Raw genomic sequence first — 20,963 nt, 5'->3', positions numbered from 1 at the left:
GGACATGCTATATTGTATTTAGATAGAAGCTAGCGAGCTAACTCCCTGCTAACTTCTAACTCCGTTAAATGTCATAAATTCCGTTTTCATGGATGCCTGGATGTTAAACTCAATTGTTACACCTGGTAGAGCAGAACGCTGATCATTTTATTAAAGATGAAAGACTTTAGACAGTTTTTCAACTCTCAGTAATGCCATAGTGATCGTTTGATATATGGACCTGCAGCAGAGTTTAGGCCCAGACACGGCTAGTGACGTCAGACTTAACCAGATAGGATTCTTGCTGCTCTTAAAGTGACAGGAGTCATTCTTTTTAAAATCTGGAGACCCAAACAAAAGCTTGAGTGAAAAATCTGCATTTTCATGTGTTTCCCTTTTAGCACGAGAACGCTCCAACTTAGCCAGCACTCGTCGAGTAAACTCATACTTTCCCTTCACTGTTTCACTACTTTTTTCCTCAGGCCACTCCTCGACAACAAACTGCGAGTGCAGTGGACTGATGGTGCTAGGATGGATGTTTCCGTGTGTGCGTTCCCTCAGTTTAGTCTCATGGAACAGCGATTACCTCCAGCTCTGGGGCCCTGAGCTGAAAATACGCCCCCCATCGGTCCACCGGGGACACACACACACACACACACACACACACACACACACTCTGGCTTCTTCTTCCCTAATTTCCTCCTGCCTCCTTTCTTCTCTCCTTCCTCTCCATCCCTCCTTTCTTCCCCCTCTCGCTCTCTCTGCGGCAACAGGATGCTTTTTTTTCACCCGGCACAAAGGTGCCCAAGAGCAAGATGAATGCGCCGTGCTTGCCCCCACCCCCCAACCCCCGATGGCGGCACATGCATATATTAAGTGTGATTAAACGCTGTACGGTGCCTCCATCAAGTGCTTTCTAATGGGCTTTTTTATGACATGAATTAGTCATAATGGGAGAGCGCCACAGTCGAAAACCACCAACCACTGTTGTTGTTGTTGTAGTTGATTTGGATTTTTCACCGTTCACACGAGATAGCTTAAGTTCTGGTGAGGGGCGTTTTTACAGTATGCGGATAAATGAGCTTCGGAGGCTTTTGGCGCGTTTAAACTCATTTCTCGTCGCCTGCTCTGCTTTGTGGGAGTTTGCATGCAGAATACATTTTTGCTTGCTTGAGAAGGTGCAGCGATCAAAAGGTACATTTATTTCTGTGACTCGACTCACGCGGAGCTTTTTAGGGAACACGTAGGCAGCGAACGAAGGAGTCTATGCCCCCACCCCATTATAGGGAAATGGGGCCAGATAAGCGTGGATTTGGTGTGCTTGTTTCTTTGCCACGGAGCTCCCCTGTGCACCTCAGCCCCCATAGAGGGATTACATATGTATCATCAGCCGTGCTCTATGACTAATTACATCTGTGAGATGAGATTATGGGGAGGTTTACCAAGCCAATCCCTCCTCTCAGGCAATGTGTATCGGTTCCAACACGAGGTATTACATTATGTGTCTGTGTGGAAGAGAGAACGATGCCAGTTAAGGGGGATTGAGTGACAGAAATCCGCACAAACATTTTTCCTTCTTTACGTTTTCCGGCCTTTTACGTGTGGCTTCCTTCCTTCCTTTCCTCCTCTGCTCACCTCTCTTCCTCCCGCAACTCTTCCTCCCGTGTTTGAGGCCTCTCCTCACCTCACGTCCCTTTTCTCCCTCTTCATACAGTTGTCCGGGAGATAATCTCGAGTCAGCAGGAGATTGTTCCAAACACGGTGTTCCCTTTCAGCCTCTGTGTCACCGGCCTGGCATGCAATGATAGACGCCGCCTTCAATCAAACGCACATGGATGGCTGGTGTTCAGCAGGTTGCAGATAAGCCCCTCTGATGTCACTCGCGACACCATGTGATGAGCGCCCGAGAGAGACGGGGGAGGCTGAGCGGCATTGATTTTTGCTGTCACTATGGCAACAAATAACATGATCCTCTCCAAAAGCACACCTTAATTAGTTAAATTATGACTTGTGTGATGGAGAGGAAGGAAGAGAGAGAGGGAGGGAGGCTGTGGAGGAGACGGAGGATAGGAGAGCTTTTCCTTTTCTGATGTTCGGTGCTCATCTTCAATCTTTTGGAAGAGCTGTGTGTTTGATCAGGGATCTGTTGCGCTCTTTGCTTTTTATCGTGACTCTCAGATATACATGCAGCTCAGTTTTCACTGCAACAATAAAGCAGCGCAGCAGTGACAGGCTGCCAAATATCATCCCTGTATGATTATGTGACTTCTGTTCCTCTGCAGCTTTCACTGTTACTCGCTTATTTCTCCACATCGTGAATCCAGCTGGAGTCATCCCGACTAAATCTCCCAATGTCGTTTTTTTCTTTCTATTGTAGGCAGAGCAACTATCAAGGCCCGGGCATGAGCCAAGCCAGCGCTGTCCCCTACAGTCAGGTGGCGGGCAGCAACGCCGCAGCCACAGGCAACGCACAAGGTCCGGGCTACAACATGCCTCCTTCAGGTATTTCACTAATGCCAGCGTGCTGTAGAGGTAAAAGCTCGTAAACACAGGCCCACAAACATTGCCATCCCCTGCAGGACATTCTCTTCAACGTCTTCTTCAGGACAGAACGCAGCTGAGCTGCAGTTTTAAATCTTTGCACTATTTGCATGCAGTTGTGTTTCTGCAGCATGAAACCTTGAAATCCCCACATGGCTCTCGTAACGCTTCCCGGGCTTCTGTGCTTTGCTGTTTTGGCCCAAAACATGTAAAATGAGCCTTTTGTATCCACACGTGTACCCCCGCCTACAGGCCGCCTTCAACACATATCCAAGGGTTGGGATCGCTCCTTCTTCCCTCCTAGCTTTACTTTAGCTTAAATTAAGTTGATACTTAGATGAAGTTACAGCTGATCTAATCTGGCTCGTCTTGAATCAGCAGAAAACATGTTGATACAATAATGTCGAACCTTTACGGCAGCATCGAAGTGACGTTTCTATCAGTGCACCTACTCAGAGACACAGCGTAGGTCACATGACAGAGTCAAAGACTAAAGAGTTTCGTTATGACGCTCTTCTGAAGAGCTGGCCCTTCGGCGAGGAGAGCGTAACGCGGTGCCTCGGTTTTTCTTTCCTGCCCGGCTGCATTGCTGCTAAACACACATCAGAGATTTTCCAAAATGAAGCTCTTATTTAAAGCCATACATCAGAACGCATGACAAATTAGAGCGCCAAGGTTCCTCAAAGCTCATCTGGTTTGCCCCTGGGCACGTAAAAAGCCTTCGGTTTGCCCGCCGCGGCACAGCGTACACCGGAGGAAATACAGAGGGGAGCCTTGCACCCAAGGACCTCTCCTTTCTGCTAATAAGAAATATGCAGCTCGCACTTTGAAAAGAAGTCTTAAGGATCTCAACTCTTCTTCACTTATAAACCTAATGAAGGCACACAAACATCTTAGAAAACAGAAACACGTCTTGTCAGCCAACATCTCGTCAACACTAACCTTTACATTCTCTCCGCACTTTGAATATGTGAGAACATGAATAACTTCTTCCAAGTTGACACCGGCTTGCTTTTAGTGGATTCTTATCTTATTCTCTCTCTACGTCTTCCTTAAGAAACAGTCTTTTTATACGGCTGTCTTCCATTCAGGATAAATGGGCGGACAGGCTTTAGGGAGGCCTTGAGAGCACAAAAGCAAAGAAGCTCAGCAGCCGAAAGACATTAAAGCATTTTCCATTGTCTGACTGTGCCTGTGACATTATACAGACCATTGTGCAGCAGCTTTCAGTCCACACGGTGAAGGCACCATTCATTTAAGGAGTTAAACCCAATTGAATGTAGCAGAATACACAAACATGCCTGAAATCTCTCTTTACTCTTTATTCTGCTCCGTCGTGGAAAAACTTTTAAAAAAATGTGCAAATTCAGAGCATATTTTATGTTTGTGAGAAGTTTGGTGCAACTGCTTCGAGTCAGCGTTTGCTCGTTGCTGTTGAAGGATCCACGGGAATGTCAGGAGACGGGATAATGAGCCCAGATGCCAAACCGAAAACGGAGGTGAAAGATGACGGCGGCCCCGCCAACGAGCCCCACAAACCAAAGGTAACTCCTTGACAGTCTTCCCCATTCTCCCACTTCCTCTCCCCTCTCTTTCGTTTGTAAATGTTCTTTCTAATCTTCCTCCGCTAACGAAGCAGACCAGTCCCGATCAGCGGATGCTGCCTCAGCGCAGAGGGCCGTCTCGCTGTTGTTTTCTCACCATATTTAATGATTTGTTTAACATTTACCATTCCTAATGTTTTCCTCGCTTTGTTTTTGCCCTCAGCACTCTCTTCTTGCTGATGTTTTGGCAGCCAAAGCTGCACAGACAGAGGGGGCTTGGCATCTGCAGCACACACATGTACATACACGCAAGCAAACACAGCGCCGACACACACAACATGCACGCAAAGATGGAAAACACGCACTCTAACTAGCCTTCTCCGTCTGTGTCACACACACACTGCTGACTTCTCATTTTGCCCGACAATAGCGGCTCAGCAACAGCAGAACTCTGCTCTTTGCTCTTTTCTACCCCCTCCTCTTGTTTTTCCTTAACAACAACAACACACACTGCCTCCATCACATCCACTACACATCTTTTCCCTCAAAAATCTGTCTTTTCTTTTGCTGATTATGGTAGTAGGTCTTCTGAATTATTTAAGGCAGTCAGAGCAGCCAGAAAGACCCCCGGTGCTCCCGAAAGAGATGATCTGTCTGCCAAGAGAGGGAAGAGGAGGGAGAACGATAAGGTTTTGCTGACATGAGCGTTCTGCACACAGTCCAGAAGCACTTGTCAAGCTGTTGTTCCCTCTTTTACACACTCTCCCTCTCACACACACAGACACACATTTAAACTGGGGAGACTAAATGCATGTTAAATTCATTATAGAGTCTTTTACATACAGACGTCTTACACATGCATGAAGCCTTGCTGTTCCTCTGCCACACACTGCACAGACTTATGGTTTCAGTAAAGCAGAAGAGGTCCAGCTTGGGTGTGTGAGGTTTTGCAGGCTGGCCCCGTGTAAACTGTTTGATTGCAGCTCGGCTCTCGGAATGAGAAGAATTCCTTTCAGCTCGTTTTTGTGAAATATTTCCGTTTCTGTGGGCCTGCTGTAACCTCAGTCCTGTTTTTGGAATTCCAGAGGAACTATTCTTGGAAATTCCTATAATATTTTTCATTAAAAACAACCAATCCCTAATGCCGCTGGAAGCTCGGGGTGTCTTTAAACAGCGCGCTTGGTGCTGTCACAGACTAGCGCTGATATTTCGTTATTCGTCAGGATCAGTTTGGCCGATCTGGCTTCAGGATATGAAACAAACTCGGGGGGATGCAGACTGGTTGCATCTGTGGTATCCTGTTACAGCACCACGCTCTGATTCATCCGGTGAGATCGACCTGTTCTTTCACAGATGTTTGTAAAGGCTGAATGGCTCTGTGCTTGATTGATGTCTGCAAACAGCTGAATTCAAAGATGGGGAGGTCTGACCCAATGCTTTTGTCCGAGTAGCGACACTCATAAAGTCAGGAAAACACTCAAAATCAAATTCTCTGATGTTGTAAAGGTCTTCCCTTTAATCAGTGCACCTCTGTACTAATGATCTCCTATTTCATAAATATCCTTGAGTAGTTTTTGTATCCACAGTCCAGAAACCCAGCGGCTATCATCTGACCTCTGAGGCCTCTGTTCTGTCAGTGTGCACGGTCCACTGAGGAATGAGGATCAGTTATAATACAAAGCTAAAGCATCGTCAGGCGATAGCTGATGGTTTTGAATTGCCTTCTTTTGTTGCCTTCCACAGTGACTGTTATCCTGCATTCAGCCAATCAGATGTTTCTGTGCAGTGCTGAGCAGTAATCCCGCTGCTCTCTCTTTAACAGCTCCCGGACGTTTACGTCAACAATAACAGCAGCGGCGGCTCCCAGCAGTGCGTGTCCCAGCCACCCACTCCGGGCGGCGCCCTACCCGTGCCCTCGCCCCTCTCACCCAGCCCCGCCAGCCTCTCCTCCTACCACGGAGATGACAGCGACAGCATCAGCAGCCCCCCCTGGCCTCTCAAGACTCCCTCCAGCCCCGTAAGAACCAGACACCATCCTGCATGGATGCATTTATGCACTAAAAGCGTGTTTCCGTGTAGTCACTGGAAACCTGCTTGTTAGAGCACGGGCAACCTCCTGAAGCAGGATTAAAGTTTGGTGCAATTAACTCCACCGGTTTGAACTTGAATGCTCTGTGCAGGAAGTCTGTAAAGGCTCCGGCTGCACACGCTAAACCAAATGCTTTCGACAAGTATTTATTTTTACTTGGTCATTCAACCAGCAGCCGACTCAGAATGTGTAAATAAGGAATGAATTTTTAATGATGCCCGTGGGAAGAGTGGCTTACTGTGGAAAAGAACACTATCCTGTAGAACAGAGCATGTACTGTATATCACATATAACATACACGGACACGGAGTTTTCCTAATTAGCACGTCTTTATTTACATTATGCATCTGCATGAGAAGGCAGAAAAACTACCTGACGTAGTGCTTTTATACATCTTGTATTCAAATAAAATGTCACATATTCAGATTCAGAGTTTAATCAGGTACTTTTCTCCTCTGCTTATGTGCATCTCCAGAAAGCCAACCCTAACGCCTCTCCCTTCAGCGGCGACCGAATCGCACGGCTGTACGAGCTCGGTGGAGAGCCGGAGAGGCGAGGCTGGGTGGAGCGATACCTGAACTTCATGGAGGAGCGGGGCACACCTGTTAGTCAGCTTCCCACTGTGGGCAAGAAGCCGCTGGACCTGTGGAAGCTCTACATGGCTGTTCGGGAAATAGGAGGCCTCGCCATGGTAAGGCGCAGGAAGCGTTAGACACAGACTTGAATGTGGAGGAGCTCGTATTCTCACACAGCCAAATCATTTCGCTCCGCTCGCTCTTTGGCTGCTTAGTATTCTTCATAAATCTCCACGGCATATGGCGAGCTTGTAAATGTTGAGAAATGTTCTCAGGAGAATGAGATACATCAAATTAACCTCAGAGAAAGCTGCCTACGTCCTGAAACCAGCTCCAAGCATGTCATTCCTCATGTGATAAAAATGTGAAATTAATATACCGGCAAGGTCAGGTTGGGCAGAAGGACGGAAAACAGGAAGCAAAAGTATACGGACACCTGACGGATACTCGTGTTACACAGCGGCCGGCGTTTTCTGCTCTTTGATGGACCTGAGAGGCAGATTCTCTGCAGACGTTCAACAACACAAAATTAGGAAAAATGTTTCGTTGCTTTGGAGAAACATAAAATTTAACATGTTTTTTTTTCTTTATGTGTACAAAGATGCCGTCTAAGTGCAAATCTGTAGTTGTTTTACACCTAAAACCTGTCAGACAGTCTTCAGATGTGTTTTCCTGTCAGCTAGAATCAGCTTTTCATAGTTTTAGCAGGTTCACCACTTTAGTAAACCAGTAATATTTTTGCCCTTTTGACCTTAACCCATCACCTTTGCATTCCTCAGTTTCTACTGCTGACTTTCAGTTTGTTTAATTCTCAGCTAAAATCAGGTCCTTAGTCGAGCAAATCTTTCTACACCGTGAAAAACAGGCTGTGTGTTCAGGTCAGGCCCACATACTCTTCTCTTGTGTAACACAGTGCATTTTTTCGCTTTTACATTAAAACGTACAACGTGAAAATTATCTGCAAGTGACCTGCGACTCCTGCAAACACGGAGCGCTGAGCCGCGGGGTTGATTATTCTGATTAGATTAGCAGGATGTGATCGCCCATTCTCCAGGCGAAATTATAAGTGTGCAGCTGATACTACCAGGATGGCGCCGAGAAATTATCTCAGTTGTTACGATCTGTGCCAATCATTTCGCTTCCTAACATCGTGTTGTTCTCTGACTCAGGTAAACAAGAACAAGAAGTGGCGTGAGCTGTCCAGCACCCTGAACGTGGGTACATCCAGCAGCACCGCCAGCTCGCTGAAGAAGCAGTACATCCAGTATCTGTTTGCCTACGAGTGCAAGATGGAGAGGGGAGAAGACCCGCCAGCGGACAACAGCAGCAGTAGCAGCAGCATGGCTGGAGGGGACAACAGGAAGCAGGTCAAGATCCAGCCGCCTTCACCTGGTAAGTCCTGATAACACACTGCCTCAGCCTCCAGTCTGTCAGCATGGGGGGTGCAGAGACTCAGACCTTCCTCTGTAGCCGTGCTGAATGGCAGAAATCTGAAGTATACATTTAGAAGATTGGATGCTTTTATAAGTCTAAGAATCTGACTCCTTAACGACCCTCCGATAGCAGTGAATATTAGATTACAGTTAGGATTACATTTAAAATTAGAAATAGCGCTCAACATTACGCCCTGATTACACGTACACAACTGGAACCCCGCAGAGATGAGTGAACATTAACACTGCTTTGGTGAGATGAGTCTTGGTTTAATAGAGGTGAGCGAGATATGATCGCCACTTGTGCCTCCACGCGGAGCCTCGCCTTTATTTGATTACCCTGCGTCGGAAGGTTAAGTAATATTGTTTTGGTGCACTAGCACAACACAAAAGGTTGCTTTTTGTTTGTGCGAATTACCTGTTGGAGCCATGTGCCTCTGCGCACAATTACAACGGGAGGACGAGGACGGGAGAGAGAAGGAGTCACGTCTCTAATTTGCAGCGGAGATGAGAAAAGTGACCCTTGCTTTTAAATAGAACATTGGAGCACTTCACCCGCCTGCGACGCCACAGATTGCTTTTCCTGGTGGGCGGAAAAGAGCACCAGCCATCATTTGCATACACACACACACACACGCATGCATGCATGCACATGCGAGAAGTTCACGTAAAAGTTTTACAATTCATAATTCAGTACCTTCTCATCTATTCGAGGGGATTTAAACATCTCAGTTTTTACACAAACTCATTTTGCCAGCTGATGGTGCACATCATCTGAGATGCAGTCTGTAAGGTAAAACGCGAAGAGGTCGACGCTCGTGACGTTTAGGTTGGCTTTTGGGTATGCAGCACTCGACTGTGGACTGCTCACGCTACGACACTCCTGCACCACCATCAGAGTGGGTGGAGAGCAGCATCTGCAGCTAGCACTGCGATTCTGAAGACCAAGAGACGTGTCTGTGCAGCAGTGTGCCCACAGTGCACTCAGACTACAGTAAAGCATGTGTTTCTAATTTGAGTTTCACTTTTACAATCGTGTTGCTGAGTCTGATTCTGTCGTTGCATTTTTTTCTCTCCTCGGTGTTTCCCTGTTTTCCTTCACCTCTGTCTTTATATCATGTCCATCCGTGTTCCTCCTGAATCATCTCCTTCATGGTTAGGATTTGATTTTTATGTTTCATTTTCAGTATTGGTCATTTGTTCATGTCCTGTTTTACTTTGATAGTCAGTTTTCTTTTGTTCATGCTTTGTTTTTTTTACTTTGACCTAATGTGTTATGAACCATAAGCAACAACATGAAACAAAGAGTGACGCAAGAGTTTTTGGATACATTGTTTCTAAATATCAAGATAAAAACAGCAGCCAGTAGAGCAAAAGGAGCCAACCACAGATGACCTTTACCCCAAACCTGTCAGGTGTAGGTAACGCCCAAAGACTGTTGCACTCCAACCAGCAGCAGAGAGGCAGAACACATCCAGGACTCAGGACCTCTCATATACCAAGCCAGACTCATACCCCTGAAACTGCAGTGATCATAGGACCGTGAGACCCACACGCAGGATAACAGACGAGCAAAACAAGCACAGCCACACACTGCAGAGAGTTTGTGAACACCTGTCGTCAGCCATCGTTCATCCTCGAAAAAACTCCCAGAAAGGAGCCCGGACGAGCCCCCAATTTATGTTACAATCCAGCTCATATCTGTGTATTTAATGAACAACTTTACTATTAGAAAAGAAAGAAAATGAAAGAGATTTTTTTTAGCATTTAATTCTGTTTTTATCTGTTTTATTTCATTAAATGTGGCAGTGGGCAAGCTTGCCCTCTGATTAGCTTTACCTTTAAAAAACAGAGTGATCTCCTGTAGACACTAACTTTGCGGTTCGTCTTTGCCCTGCAGGGCTCACTTTGGTTGTTTTATGATTAAATATCCACTCAGTGATGCACTCAAGGCATTTTTCATTTTTCCCTGTTTTGAAAACTATGAATAGAATGAAATGTTTGCAGTTTGTAATATAGACAAAGTTTAATTTAAGTGAAAGAAACGTAATAAATTTAACCATCGTGCAATAATGTTTGATGTTTAAGAAGCAGACTGAATATGCATAATTACCTTTGTATTTATAAATTTGCAAAAAGACTTTTTAATTACTGCACTTGCACATAAAAAGGGAAAATTGTGTTATGAAAAGAAGTGCGTATCGCGCATGCACACGCCAGGAAAACCTCCCGTTTTTGTCCTTCATGTTGCTCGGTGTTAATGCGCTCTCTGCCTCTGTGCGCTTTGAACTGCCCCACTGACTCCCTGCCAGCCTATATATAGACTGACAGCCCAGTGATGTCACTGAGGGAGCGTGTCCAGCAGGGCGGGTGGGGGTGAGTGGCGGTGGGGTGTGGGGAGTGATTAATGAGGGCTGGAATGTAGAACGTAAACAAACCCGACCTCGCCGTCACCTTTCATTCACAAAACAGCTCAGCTGACTGACTTTTTTCCCCCCTTCTCCACCCCACCCCCACCCTCCCCCTTAACCGCTGCCACCCCTCTGGATTATGTCACCCGCTGACACACACGCTTTTGTGTGCGCACACATCAAACAGCCACACACACTTTTTCCCCCCTTACGTCTCGCTCTAAAAGACGAGCAGAGGGCACTTAAGTTCACGCTGTCCTCCGTCCTCATACCGCCACCACCCCCACCGCTGCCGCTCTTAGAATGGTAAACCTCTTAGCCCCGACTGACCCCGCAATTGTTTGCACTTCCCCACGCGTGCTTTCCGTTTGACGCCGGGATATCCCAGGAAGTGAAGAATCCCTAATGCTCGCTGACCCCTCTTTGCCCCCTCCTACCTCCTGCTCATAATCATGGGATAACCATCTCTCCCTGTCTCGCTCTCCTTCTCTCCGTCTCCTGTGATGTAGAGGCAGAGGGTATCATTGAATAATTCAGAATTAGCATGAATTTTTAAAGCTTAAGTCTTTCTATGGAAACGTGTGGTGCAGGGAAAGGCCACTCAGGATATTCGAGAGAAAGGCTTCTTACACTAAATGCTCATTAGGACACTTTCATATTCTCTCTGTCTCCGTCTTTGTCATGATTTCACTGGAACGGTCCACGTCTTCTTTTAAACCTGCTCCTGGGAATTTGGATCCGTTGCTTTTATCGGGCTGGGGGTTCAAATTTCTTCTGATTTCCTCATCATCAGGAGTTTAGGTGTCATAACAAAAGTTTGCACTAACCCGCTCTTAACCCCAGAGTTTCTGTGTGAAACCTCAAGCTTTCTGAAGCGTTAGCTTGAACATGTCATGATTCCATCACATTGGCTGTTTAATTTTACATCTGATACATCTGTGGCCTCGAGCTTAGCTCGCCACTTGAAGTCGATGGCACACAAAGACAAAAAAATCCAGCTAAACCGTCTTCAGACAGCTTTCACATTAAGAACAGGTCTGTGAGTGGAGGCATCCTTCCCTCTTCCTCCTGCCTCCTCTTCCTCCGCTCGCCTCCTGTAGGCTCATGTCTCGTGTAGGGCATCGCTGCGAGTGCTTTGGCCTTAAACACAAAGGTATCTCCCTATTACGGCACATCGCTGCAGTAAAACCAGCTCTAACTCAACCTTCAGATCGTATCTGAAGACTTGTGGAAGACCAACAGTGTCCCAACGTGTTCTTATGATACAGAACTAATACTCCTACTTGTGTCTCCCAGCTCATTCAGGCGGCTCCCTCCAGGGCCCACAGACACCTCAGTCCTCTGGCAGCAGCTCTACAGCAGAGGCAGCGGGGGACCTGAAGCCCCCCACACCTGCCACCACCCCCCTGGGACAGGTCACACCACTGCCCCCCAACAGGTACACACAGACGCATGCATGATGCTCCTGGTGCTGCATTTACTGACGTGTGCTGCTGACTCATTTTCTCTAAATAAGTTGTGTGTTTGTGTGATATCGTTTGTGTGTCAGCAGTCTGTTTGTTGATGTGTGGTATCCAAAAGTGTGAACATTGTCTCTAAAATTAAACAACAGCGTAGTGGAGCGAGCTTGAAATAAAAGGGGATGCTCTCAGTGTGCTGCTATGTTTAGGTGAGACTGGGATGTGTGATTTGGTTCTTTCTGCTCTTTATGTGACGATTCGAGTCGCACGCCTTCATCTCTGCTGGTTTTAATTAGAAACAGCAACAATCACGTTTGCTGAGCCTGAGAGAAGCACTGTTTAATCGGTGATGGGAGAGTGTGTGTTTGAGCTCTTTACCTGGATGTCATTATTATGCTTCCTATTTTAGATTAAAGGTTTTATTTTGCACACAGTTGACTGACGGCCTCTTGTCACATTTAAATTTAAGGTTTTTTCGTGCGCATCACAGCGGGGCTGTCAAACTCCGTTTCCTTCAGGGCCACACTGGGACACGCTGGACAGTTAATTAATGTGTTTTAATCTAATATAAAAAGCATGCCTCCTCACAGGCCTCCCAGTCAAGTCAACAAAAGCCAACAAAAAGTAATCGACTCGATTTATTCACACAAAATAAAACAGTTTTGTTGTTGAGTCTCCGAGTTCCTGTTTCACAGTCCTGAATGTGACACATCGATGGCTGCGTGCGACCTACCTGTCCTTGTTTCCACATTAAAAACCTAAAAAAAGTTTTTTCAAATTAAATGTTGATTTTGTGTTGTTCTGTGTCCTGAGCCGCCCATTATTTCTTTCTGCTTCGTTTCCATGGAGCAGACTTTCTTGTCATTTGTAACGTGGTCCTGAGTTCTCTGAAGGTCTTTCAGATTGTTTTTATTTTTTTGACATTGGCGGCTTTTTCACTCGTTTTCAATCCAGGCCTCGTACCTGTTTGTTTTTAAAGCAATGTTTTTGTTAGTTCAGCTGCATAACTCTGACCTCTGAGTCATTCATGCATAAAAAAGCTCCTTGCAGATGAAACTGTGTTGTCTCTACACATAACAGACAACCTAGCAAAGAGACTATTTTAGATGATCTCTTCATGTCACAAAAACATTTGGTCTCATTTCTTTACTGTCCTCACTTGAATCTGTGAAAAGTACCCAAGATAACACACTTTGACATGAAATAGTATTTTTGTACCAACAAAATAGCTCAATAGCTGTGAGCTGAAGAGCTGGCTTATCTCAGAAAAAAATTTGAGGAAACTGAACAAGAATCAGGAAAAAAGTAAAGACCTGATTCAGGACCTGAAAGATGTATTTGGACCTTCAGCTGATCCATCTGCTGTTCACTGAAGCTTCAGCAGAAATGATCTCAGTCGAAGGACAGCTGTCAAGAAGCCAAGACTGAGGTATTAAATTACACAAGAACTGGACTGAAAATCAGAGCAATGGGTGTGACGGTGTGAGGAATATAAATTTGAAAAGGTTTGGTTCAAATCATGGTCAGTATGTACAAGGAGGTCAGGGGGAGGTCCAACAGTGAGTCTGCAGCCATCTGTGAAGCAGGGTGGGGGGTTGAGCTGCATTTCAGCCAGCCAGCCAGCATTTCAGCCACCATGGAGTAACATGTGGAGAGCATGGCAGTGAGGCACACAGGGGAACACCATCAGTGTCCCCAGAGCCCAGACCTCAGCATTACTTGGGCAGTGTGGGATCATCCTGATAGAGAACAAAAGGCAGAAACATCCAAAGAAGAGCTTAAAACATCCTGGAGAACCCACCTGAGAGAGAGTTGAGTCTGTGCTGAAGGATAAAAGCGCTCACACCAAATGATGACCGTTAGAAATGTGCAAACTGTTTCATATTCTGCATTTCTGTGTATGTCTGCACGTTTCAGTACATCTCTGCACCTTTTTCCTGTTTTCAAAGGAAAAATTAAAAAATACACGAGGAGCGGCTCAAATAATAAAATGACCAAATAGTATATGTCATGATTGACTCCCGCTCTTAAAAAATGAAACTGACAACTTTATTATTTTTGTATCCAAGCATTCAGTGTGTTGTGTCGGTGCCTCTCATCCCCCCTCACTTCCAGGAGCAGTGTGAGCGTGCAGGACCCCTTCTCAGAGGTGAGCGACCCGGCCTTCCAGAAGCGGACTCCCGCCCTGCCCCCCTCGGCTACGTACCAGCAGGGCCTCAGCATGCCTGACATGATGATGAGGATGCAGTACGATGCCAAGGACCCCTTCGCCGGGATGAGGAAGAGTGAGTGAGACACATGCAGTAATAAACCTTCACCCAAACCCGATTCTCCATTTTTATTGTCCTTAATTGAACTTTGAGGGAACAGCGTTGTTCTGAGATTCATTTAATCCACAGGTACGACAAATTAGGGGGGTCGTTCTCAACTTCATCTTTAAACTGTGCAAAAGCTTTCATTTCAGTGAATCGTGTATCCCAAAGACATTGGGCTTTCATCTGTTTCAGTGGTCTAATTCATTATCTTGTCACTGTGTCATCTCACATCAGGACAGATGTGTGTGTTTGTGTGTGTGTGTGTGTGTGTGTGTGTGTTTTCCTACTAGAAGTATGAATCGAAATGAGAACTGTTTGTCGCTTTATCCAAAACACACCAGCTCGTTTTAAGTTCTTGTAGCTTAGTCTGCGTCTCATCCTAACTTTGTTCCTCCTTTTCATCCTCTTGTTTCCAACCTTTCATCCTTCCCCCCGCTGTGAAGCACCTGCTTCGACCAACTCGTGCGGTTTGGTTTTCAGAACAAACGGGAGTTTTAGAAAGAATGGCGGCTCCTCTGAAGGCTGGCAAGAATGGAGTCTGAATGAATAATATGGTGGATGATATCTGCATAACAACTCAGAACAATAGGTTTAATCATGCAAAGTGCAGAATATTCATAGAGGCATGCTGCCACCTGCTGGTCAGCAGAAACATGGTTCGTGCATTCAGAAATGCACATTTAGATGCTGTTGGATATTTCCAGGAGAATGAAACCATTTCCCCTCCTTGTTCTTTAACGCGTTCATACAATTTAGATTATTAGGTCCAGTCTAAGGTCTTTGCTTTCCTTCCTCCACAGTGGCAGGAGCCGATCCTTATATTCCAGCCCAGATGCCCGGAAGCGGTATGCAGGACATGTATGGTCGACCCCCATCAGCCCTGAGCATGAGCCAAAGGTCACAGTACCCGTACGGGCCGGGCTACGACAGGAGGTAAAAAAACACAAAGTGGGGGAATCAGTTTCCTCTTATTTATTCTGTCCTGAACGTCGAGGCGTGGTGTACTGCACAGCATCAGTAAAGCATGTCCTGCTGTCTTTAGGCCGGACCATATGATGGGGATGGAGGGGACCATGGGCCCCCCTGGGAGTCAGACCAACATGGGACCTTCCAACAGTGAGGGCAGCATGTACTCGCCCAGCAGATACTCCTCACAGCACAGGTCAGCGCTCTCGTACGTGTCTCCAGCAGAGTGTGCGTGCCTCTCTGGAGGCCTGTGCTCTGTAACAATCAGTGAGTGATACTCTCTTTCCCCTCTGTCCTCTGCTTCAGACACGACGGCTACGGTCAGCAGTATTCCAGCATGCCGTACGGGATGCATCCATCTGGGATGTACCCACAGCAGCAGGTGAGACAGCTCGTCACGGCGCTCTCAGTCAGAGCTTTACCGTAATCATACCTGCTGTAAACAAGACGTTTGATTAGAGTGTCAAATCTCAGCCCAGAGATAATAAATTAATAAGATAACAGCACAGTGGGTGGGATGTGTTTTGTGACTGTGGTTGTTTCTTGTCATTGTGATCACAATCAATTTCTGCTTTTTTGAACCATCAGAATGAAGTAAAGCAGAGCGATGATTGCTTGTTTTGAGTCCTAATAATGACCCTCATGAATGGGCCAATCAATGGTCCTCTCTCGCACGTCATTTGTCAAACTGAAGATTATTAGCCACGTAATTATGGTATCGAGTAGAACTGTTTCTTTGTGTCTCGGAGGAAAATAGTGTGAGGTAATTGGCCATTAGGTGACCGCTCTGAGCAGAAGCCATCGCGTGTTTTTGCAGCGTCCTGCTGCGTTTCTGCCACACGAGCGTGGTTTCAGATTTAGTTCACAACTCAGAATATTTCTGAGTCTTTGATAGATCGGCGGAGCTCCCGGCTGGAGGTGTAATGGAGCATTGCGGTAAAATAATTATGGTAATGGAAGTACGAGCCACGCGCCTCACCTCTCGCCCACTGACAGGTGGATGTGAAGAAAAATGGATGCTCTCGTGAGCTTTGTGTGCACGTCTCATGGAAGCATGTTTTCATCGTGTGATTGCTTTTTGTTAAGCGTCGTCGCTAACGATCTCCCCCGTTGCTTCAGCAGGGCTACAAGCGTCCGCTGGATGGAATGTACGGCCCCCCGCCCAAGAGACACGAGGGCGACATGTACGCCATGCAGTACACCAACCAGCAGCCGGACATGTACAACCACTACGGCAGCGGTTACTCTGAACACAGACCGCTCCAGGGACAGTTCCCCTACCCGTACCCCCGCGACCGTATGGCCCCCTCGGGCCAGAGCCAGCACAGTATGCTGGGTGGGGGGCCCCCTCCTAATCACGCTGCCGACGGGCCCAACATGTGGCCTTCGAGGACAGACCTCGGCTACCCCTACCCCAGCAGGCCGGGATCACAAATGCCCCCGTACGGCTCGATAGGCAGAGACGACATGGACGGGCGGCCCGGGCCGGAGCAGTGGCACCGTCAGTCTCCGTACATGTCATCATCAGGCGGCATGCCCCCCCTGTCCTCGCGTCAGCCGTCGTCTTATTCCAACTCCCCGTCCATGGCCAACCACCTGCCCAGAGCGCCGAGCCCAGGGGCCTTCCAGCGCTCCATGGACTCTCGAATGTCGCCCAGCAAAGCGCCATTCATGTCCCCCATGAAGATGCCTAAACCCGGCCTGGCCATGATGGGATCGCAGGGCGGTGGACCCATCGGGCAGTTTCCTCCTAATCTGAGGAGGGACCTCAACTACCCACCGGGTTCAGTGGAGGGCACCCTGCCGATTCTCAAGCCTCGACGCAAGCTAACATCCAAGGACAGTGGTAAGATCGTTTTTTAGGTTCTCAGCAGCAGCATATTTGCAGCTTGTTTAAACCTGGTTCTTCTCCGGTGGAAGTTTTCCGTGTTTTCCAGCTGTAAAAGAAACGGTGTTTTAGCTCCCCTATCGCTGCACTGGTGCAGCTCATTGTCAGCTAACGGTAGCACAACATGAGCCAAATTTTATCAAAGAAATTACAACCATCTACTTTGGTTAGCGTCCCTCTCATCTTCAGGACGTTTGATTGCCAGTTTTTTTTCTTCCTGGTTCCAAAAATCCCACTGTTTTAATCCCAGGAACGCCTGAGGCCTGGCGCGTGATGATGTCTCTGAAGTCTGGCCTGCTGGCAGAGAGCACGTGGGCGCTAGATACCATCAATATCCTGCTGTACGATGACAGCACAGTGGCCTCCTTTAACCTCTCCCAGGTAAAACCAACCCACAGAACAGAACCTGTCTTTATCATCATCTAGATCCTGTTTTTCTTTTGCAATAAAACTCCACGAGAGTCAAGTTAGTTATGCACCTCTGAGGTTTTGCAGTATTATATCTACTTAAAAATTCTTGGCTCGTATTCAGAGTCTGGGACTACTTGATAGCTCGTCTGACTTCTTTCTGCTCAGCATTGATCACGTTTTATTTTTCTCTGTCCAGTTGCCTGGATTCCTCGAGCTCATCGTCGAGTACTTCCGCCGTTGCTTGATTGAGATCTTTGGCATCCTGGAAGAGTTTGAGGTGGGGACTAAGAAACTGTCCTCAAGTCCAGCGTCTGCACAGAACGAAAGACCTGAGCGGGATTCTGGCTCTCCTGTCCAGCCTGAGCTCTCTAAAGCCGAGGAGACCCAGGTGGAGCGTGCCGAGGGCGTCACCGAGGAAGTGACACCTGTTGCTGCAGAGCCGGCCGAGGTGAACGGCGAAACAGAGGAGTCCAACATGAGCGTTAACAGGGAGGACAAGAGTGGAGAAGATGGTGAAAAGGAGGGAAAAGAAGAAGAAGAGGAGGCAGCAGAGTGTGAAGCAGAGACCGTGGATCGGCCCGTAGCAGAGGCGGAGCATAAACCCAAACAAGCCAGCAAATACGACAAGTTCCCCATCAAGATTGTTCACAAAGAGAACCTGACCGATGACATGTCCGGTTACCTCACAGAGTTTACCAGCGGGCTGCTGCACTGGCAGGCGGGTGGAGGCGACTCCACGGCACACATTCAGACACACTTCGAACCCCGGAGCGAAGCGCCCGAGGATGAAGGCAGGAGAAACGAGAGCAAACAGGAGAGCAAGATGGACCACGAAAAGAAGCAACCTCTGAAACACATCACCGCGACTATCGACGACGTTCTGTGCGCCCGCGTTGACGCCCTCGCTTACGGCCATCCCGCGCGCTCTCTGCCCTCTTACCCCTTCAGGGTGCACCCAGATGGGGAGGAGGACCACATCACCTTGCTGGAGGATGAGCCACGCTGCCTGGACGAGGCTCCGCTCACCACCACATCTGCCTGGCAGGACTCGCTGTCCAAGCGGTGCACCTGCGTCTCCAACATCGTCCGGAGTCTGTCCTTTATCCCGGGGAATGACTTGGACATGTCCCGCCACCCTGCTCTGGTTCTTCTGCTGGGCAGGCTGCTTCTGCTGCACCACGTGCACCCTGAGAGGAACAGGTTACCTCCCAGCTTCCAAAGAGACGAGCAGCAGGAGCGGGGGCTGTCGAGCAGTAAGGACGAGTGGTGGTGGGAGTGTCTGAGTCTGCTCAGGGAGAACGCCATGGTCACTCTGGCCAACATCGCTGGCCAGTTGGATCTCTCCACTTACCCAGATACCATCTGCCTTCCCATCCTGGACGGCCTCCTCCACTGGATGGTTTGCCCCTCAACCGAAGCCCAGGACCCCTTTCCGTCGGCAGGACCTCATTCCCAGCTCACCCCCCAGAGGCTGGTGCTGGAATGCCTCTGCAAGCTGAGCATCCAGGAGGGCAACTTGGACCTCCTGCTGGCGACGCCGCCGTTCAGCCGACAGGAGAAACTGTTCACGGTCCTGGTGCGCTACGTGGGTCAGAGGAAGGCCCAGGTGTACAGGGAGATGGCGGTGGCTGTGCTCTCCCACCTGGCACAGGGAGACCCCACAGCGGCGCGTGCCATAGCCATGCAGAAGGGCAGCGTGGGTAACCTGGTAGTTTTCTTGGAGGACGGCGTTAGCATGGCACAGTATCAGCAGAACCCTCACAGCCTGCTGCACATGGGCCATCCTCCCATGGACCTGCCCAGTATAAACATGATGTGCAGAGCAGCTAAAGGCCTGCTGGCTATGGCCAAAGTGCAAGAGAACAAGAAAGAGTTTGTACTGTATGAAAGCAGATTATTAGACATCTCCATCTCCTCGGTGCTCAATGTGGGAGTGGTCGCCATTATTTGCCAAGTCCTGTTTCACTTGGGGAAGTTATGACATGAGGAGAGGCGGGACTGGCGCGGCACACGCTGAGGCTATTTCTGTGGTTTTTCTATTTTTATTTATTAAAATGACAGAAAATGTTTGTGTTTTTTTAAAAGAAGTATCTGCATAAACAAAATGTCTCTATCTATATACATATATATGTATGTATGTATGTATAGCTTCTGGGCGATGTCGGGATTTGAAAGCTCGTTTTAATACAAATATTTAATACCTGCTGGTGTCGGATTGCTGCGTTTGGTTTGGCATTATTTTCTTTTCTTCCTTTGTTTACTTTTTCAGCCAAAGCTGCCACCAGATCTTGGTGCTCGATTCTGTGGTTCCTTTAGAGTCGATGAGATGTTTTTCAGTTTTATAAACGCCAATATGCTCATCAACTTTTTGTTAATGGAGAGTATTTATTTAAAATGTGACACTGTACAGTAGTTTGAACTTTTTGCCAACAGCGGTGGAGGAAAAAAACACAGAGAAAACACAGAGTTTTTAAACTGAAACGTCTCCATCGCTGGAACATACGTTGTGCAATAGGACTTGGAGCAAGTTGTCCCTTTGAAAACCAGAGGATGTAAAAGCTTCTGACACCTGCAGTGTGCGCTCATGGCCACGAGGAGGCAGCATTGCACCAGCCAATCGACATCAGAGAAGAGCATCCGTCAGAGAAGCGTCTAATTTATCAATCATAGCCTCAATGACTTTCACAGATGAACTTTGTGTTTCCTGATCACTTGTGTTATGTCTGTATTTTTTCATCACCGTGTATATAAACTGTTGTACACACGATTCTTTCGGTCTTTATCTAGCATAGCAGGAGACGGGACTTTCTGACTATTATAACAAATGCTTTTATTGTTGGTAAATTTGGTATTGTTATTATACATATTTTGTTAATGGGGTCAAATATTTGAACATGGCAGATGTATCTGATGTTTCACCGTTCAAAAAAAACACACAAAAACAACAAAAAAAGAAGAAAAAAATCCTGTATGCGTTGTATTATAGCTGAGAAAACAATCGCTTTGGTAATGAAACGTGGAAGTGCCAGGGTGAGGGGGTGACTGTGGAGACGCCATGCGAGGGAACCGAACATCTTTCTGTTTGTTCACGTCCTGCGTTCATGTCAGTGGGCATATTTTTGAATCTACACGATGCTCGAAAACAAAACACGTGAAAAGATCAAAACATCCTGAAAGCTCATTGTAAAAAATGCCTTTTTTCATATGACTCCTGTCTTTTATTCAGTATACACATTTATACTCTGTGCTGCACATGTCACGAATAAATGTACGATGAACATCGTTAAGCACTGGAGACGTTACATTATGTCCAGACAATCTTAGGCCAATAAAACAAACATCAACTGCTTA

At 47.2% G+C, this 20,963-nt stretch overlaps 1 protein-coding gene across 6 annotated transcripts in view; it reads left to right on the top strand.

The window, feature by feature from the left end:
• LOC146551794 (AT-rich interactive domain-containing protein 1B-like) overlaps positions 1-20,963 on the top strand; it is a 158,782-nt gene extending 137,819 nt beyond the window's left edge. For 3 of the 6 annotated variants that reach the window (XM_085258303.1, XM_085258301.1, XM_085258304.1), the window contains 13 exons: positions 2,357-2,481; positions 3,961-4,064; positions 5,887-6,081; positions 6,629-6,844; positions 7,898-8,120; positions 11,869-12,010; positions 14,148-14,317; positions 15,148-15,280; positions 15,390-15,509; positions 15,620-15,695; positions 16,433-17,159; positions 17,452-17,582; positions 17,809-20,963. In XM_085258303.1, coding sequence (XP_085114429.1) covers positions 2,357-2,481; positions 3,961-4,064; positions 5,887-6,081; positions 6,629-6,844; positions 7,898-8,120; positions 11,869-12,010; positions 14,148-14,317; positions 15,148-15,280; positions 15,390-15,509; positions 15,620-15,695; positions 16,433-17,159; positions 17,452-17,582; positions 17,809-19,593 — 4,147 coding nt within the window. In that variant the 3' untranslated portion in view covers positions 19,594-20,963. The remainder of the gene's footprint in view (positions 1-2,356; positions 2,482-3,960; positions 4,065-5,886; positions 6,082-6,628; positions 6,845-7,897; positions 8,121-11,868; positions 12,011-14,147; positions 14,318-15,147; positions 15,281-15,389; positions 15,510-15,619; positions 15,696-16,432; positions 17,160-17,451; positions 17,583-17,808) is intronic. The other 3 variants (XM_085258302.1, XM_085258306.1, XM_085258305.1) reach the window with 1 other exon arrangement.

Source organism: Mchenga conophoros, linkage group LG19 (assembly GCF_057382185.1).
Source record: "Mchenga conophoros isolate Kocher_MC1m ecotype Shallow Benthic linkage group LG19, M_conophoros_male_GT1.1, whole genome shotgun sequence".
Lineage (NCBI taxonomy): Eukaryota > Metazoa > Chordata > Actinopteri > Cichliformes > Cichlidae > Mchenga > Mchenga conophoros.
This window is presented reverse-complemented; position numbering and strand designations above follow the sequence as displayed.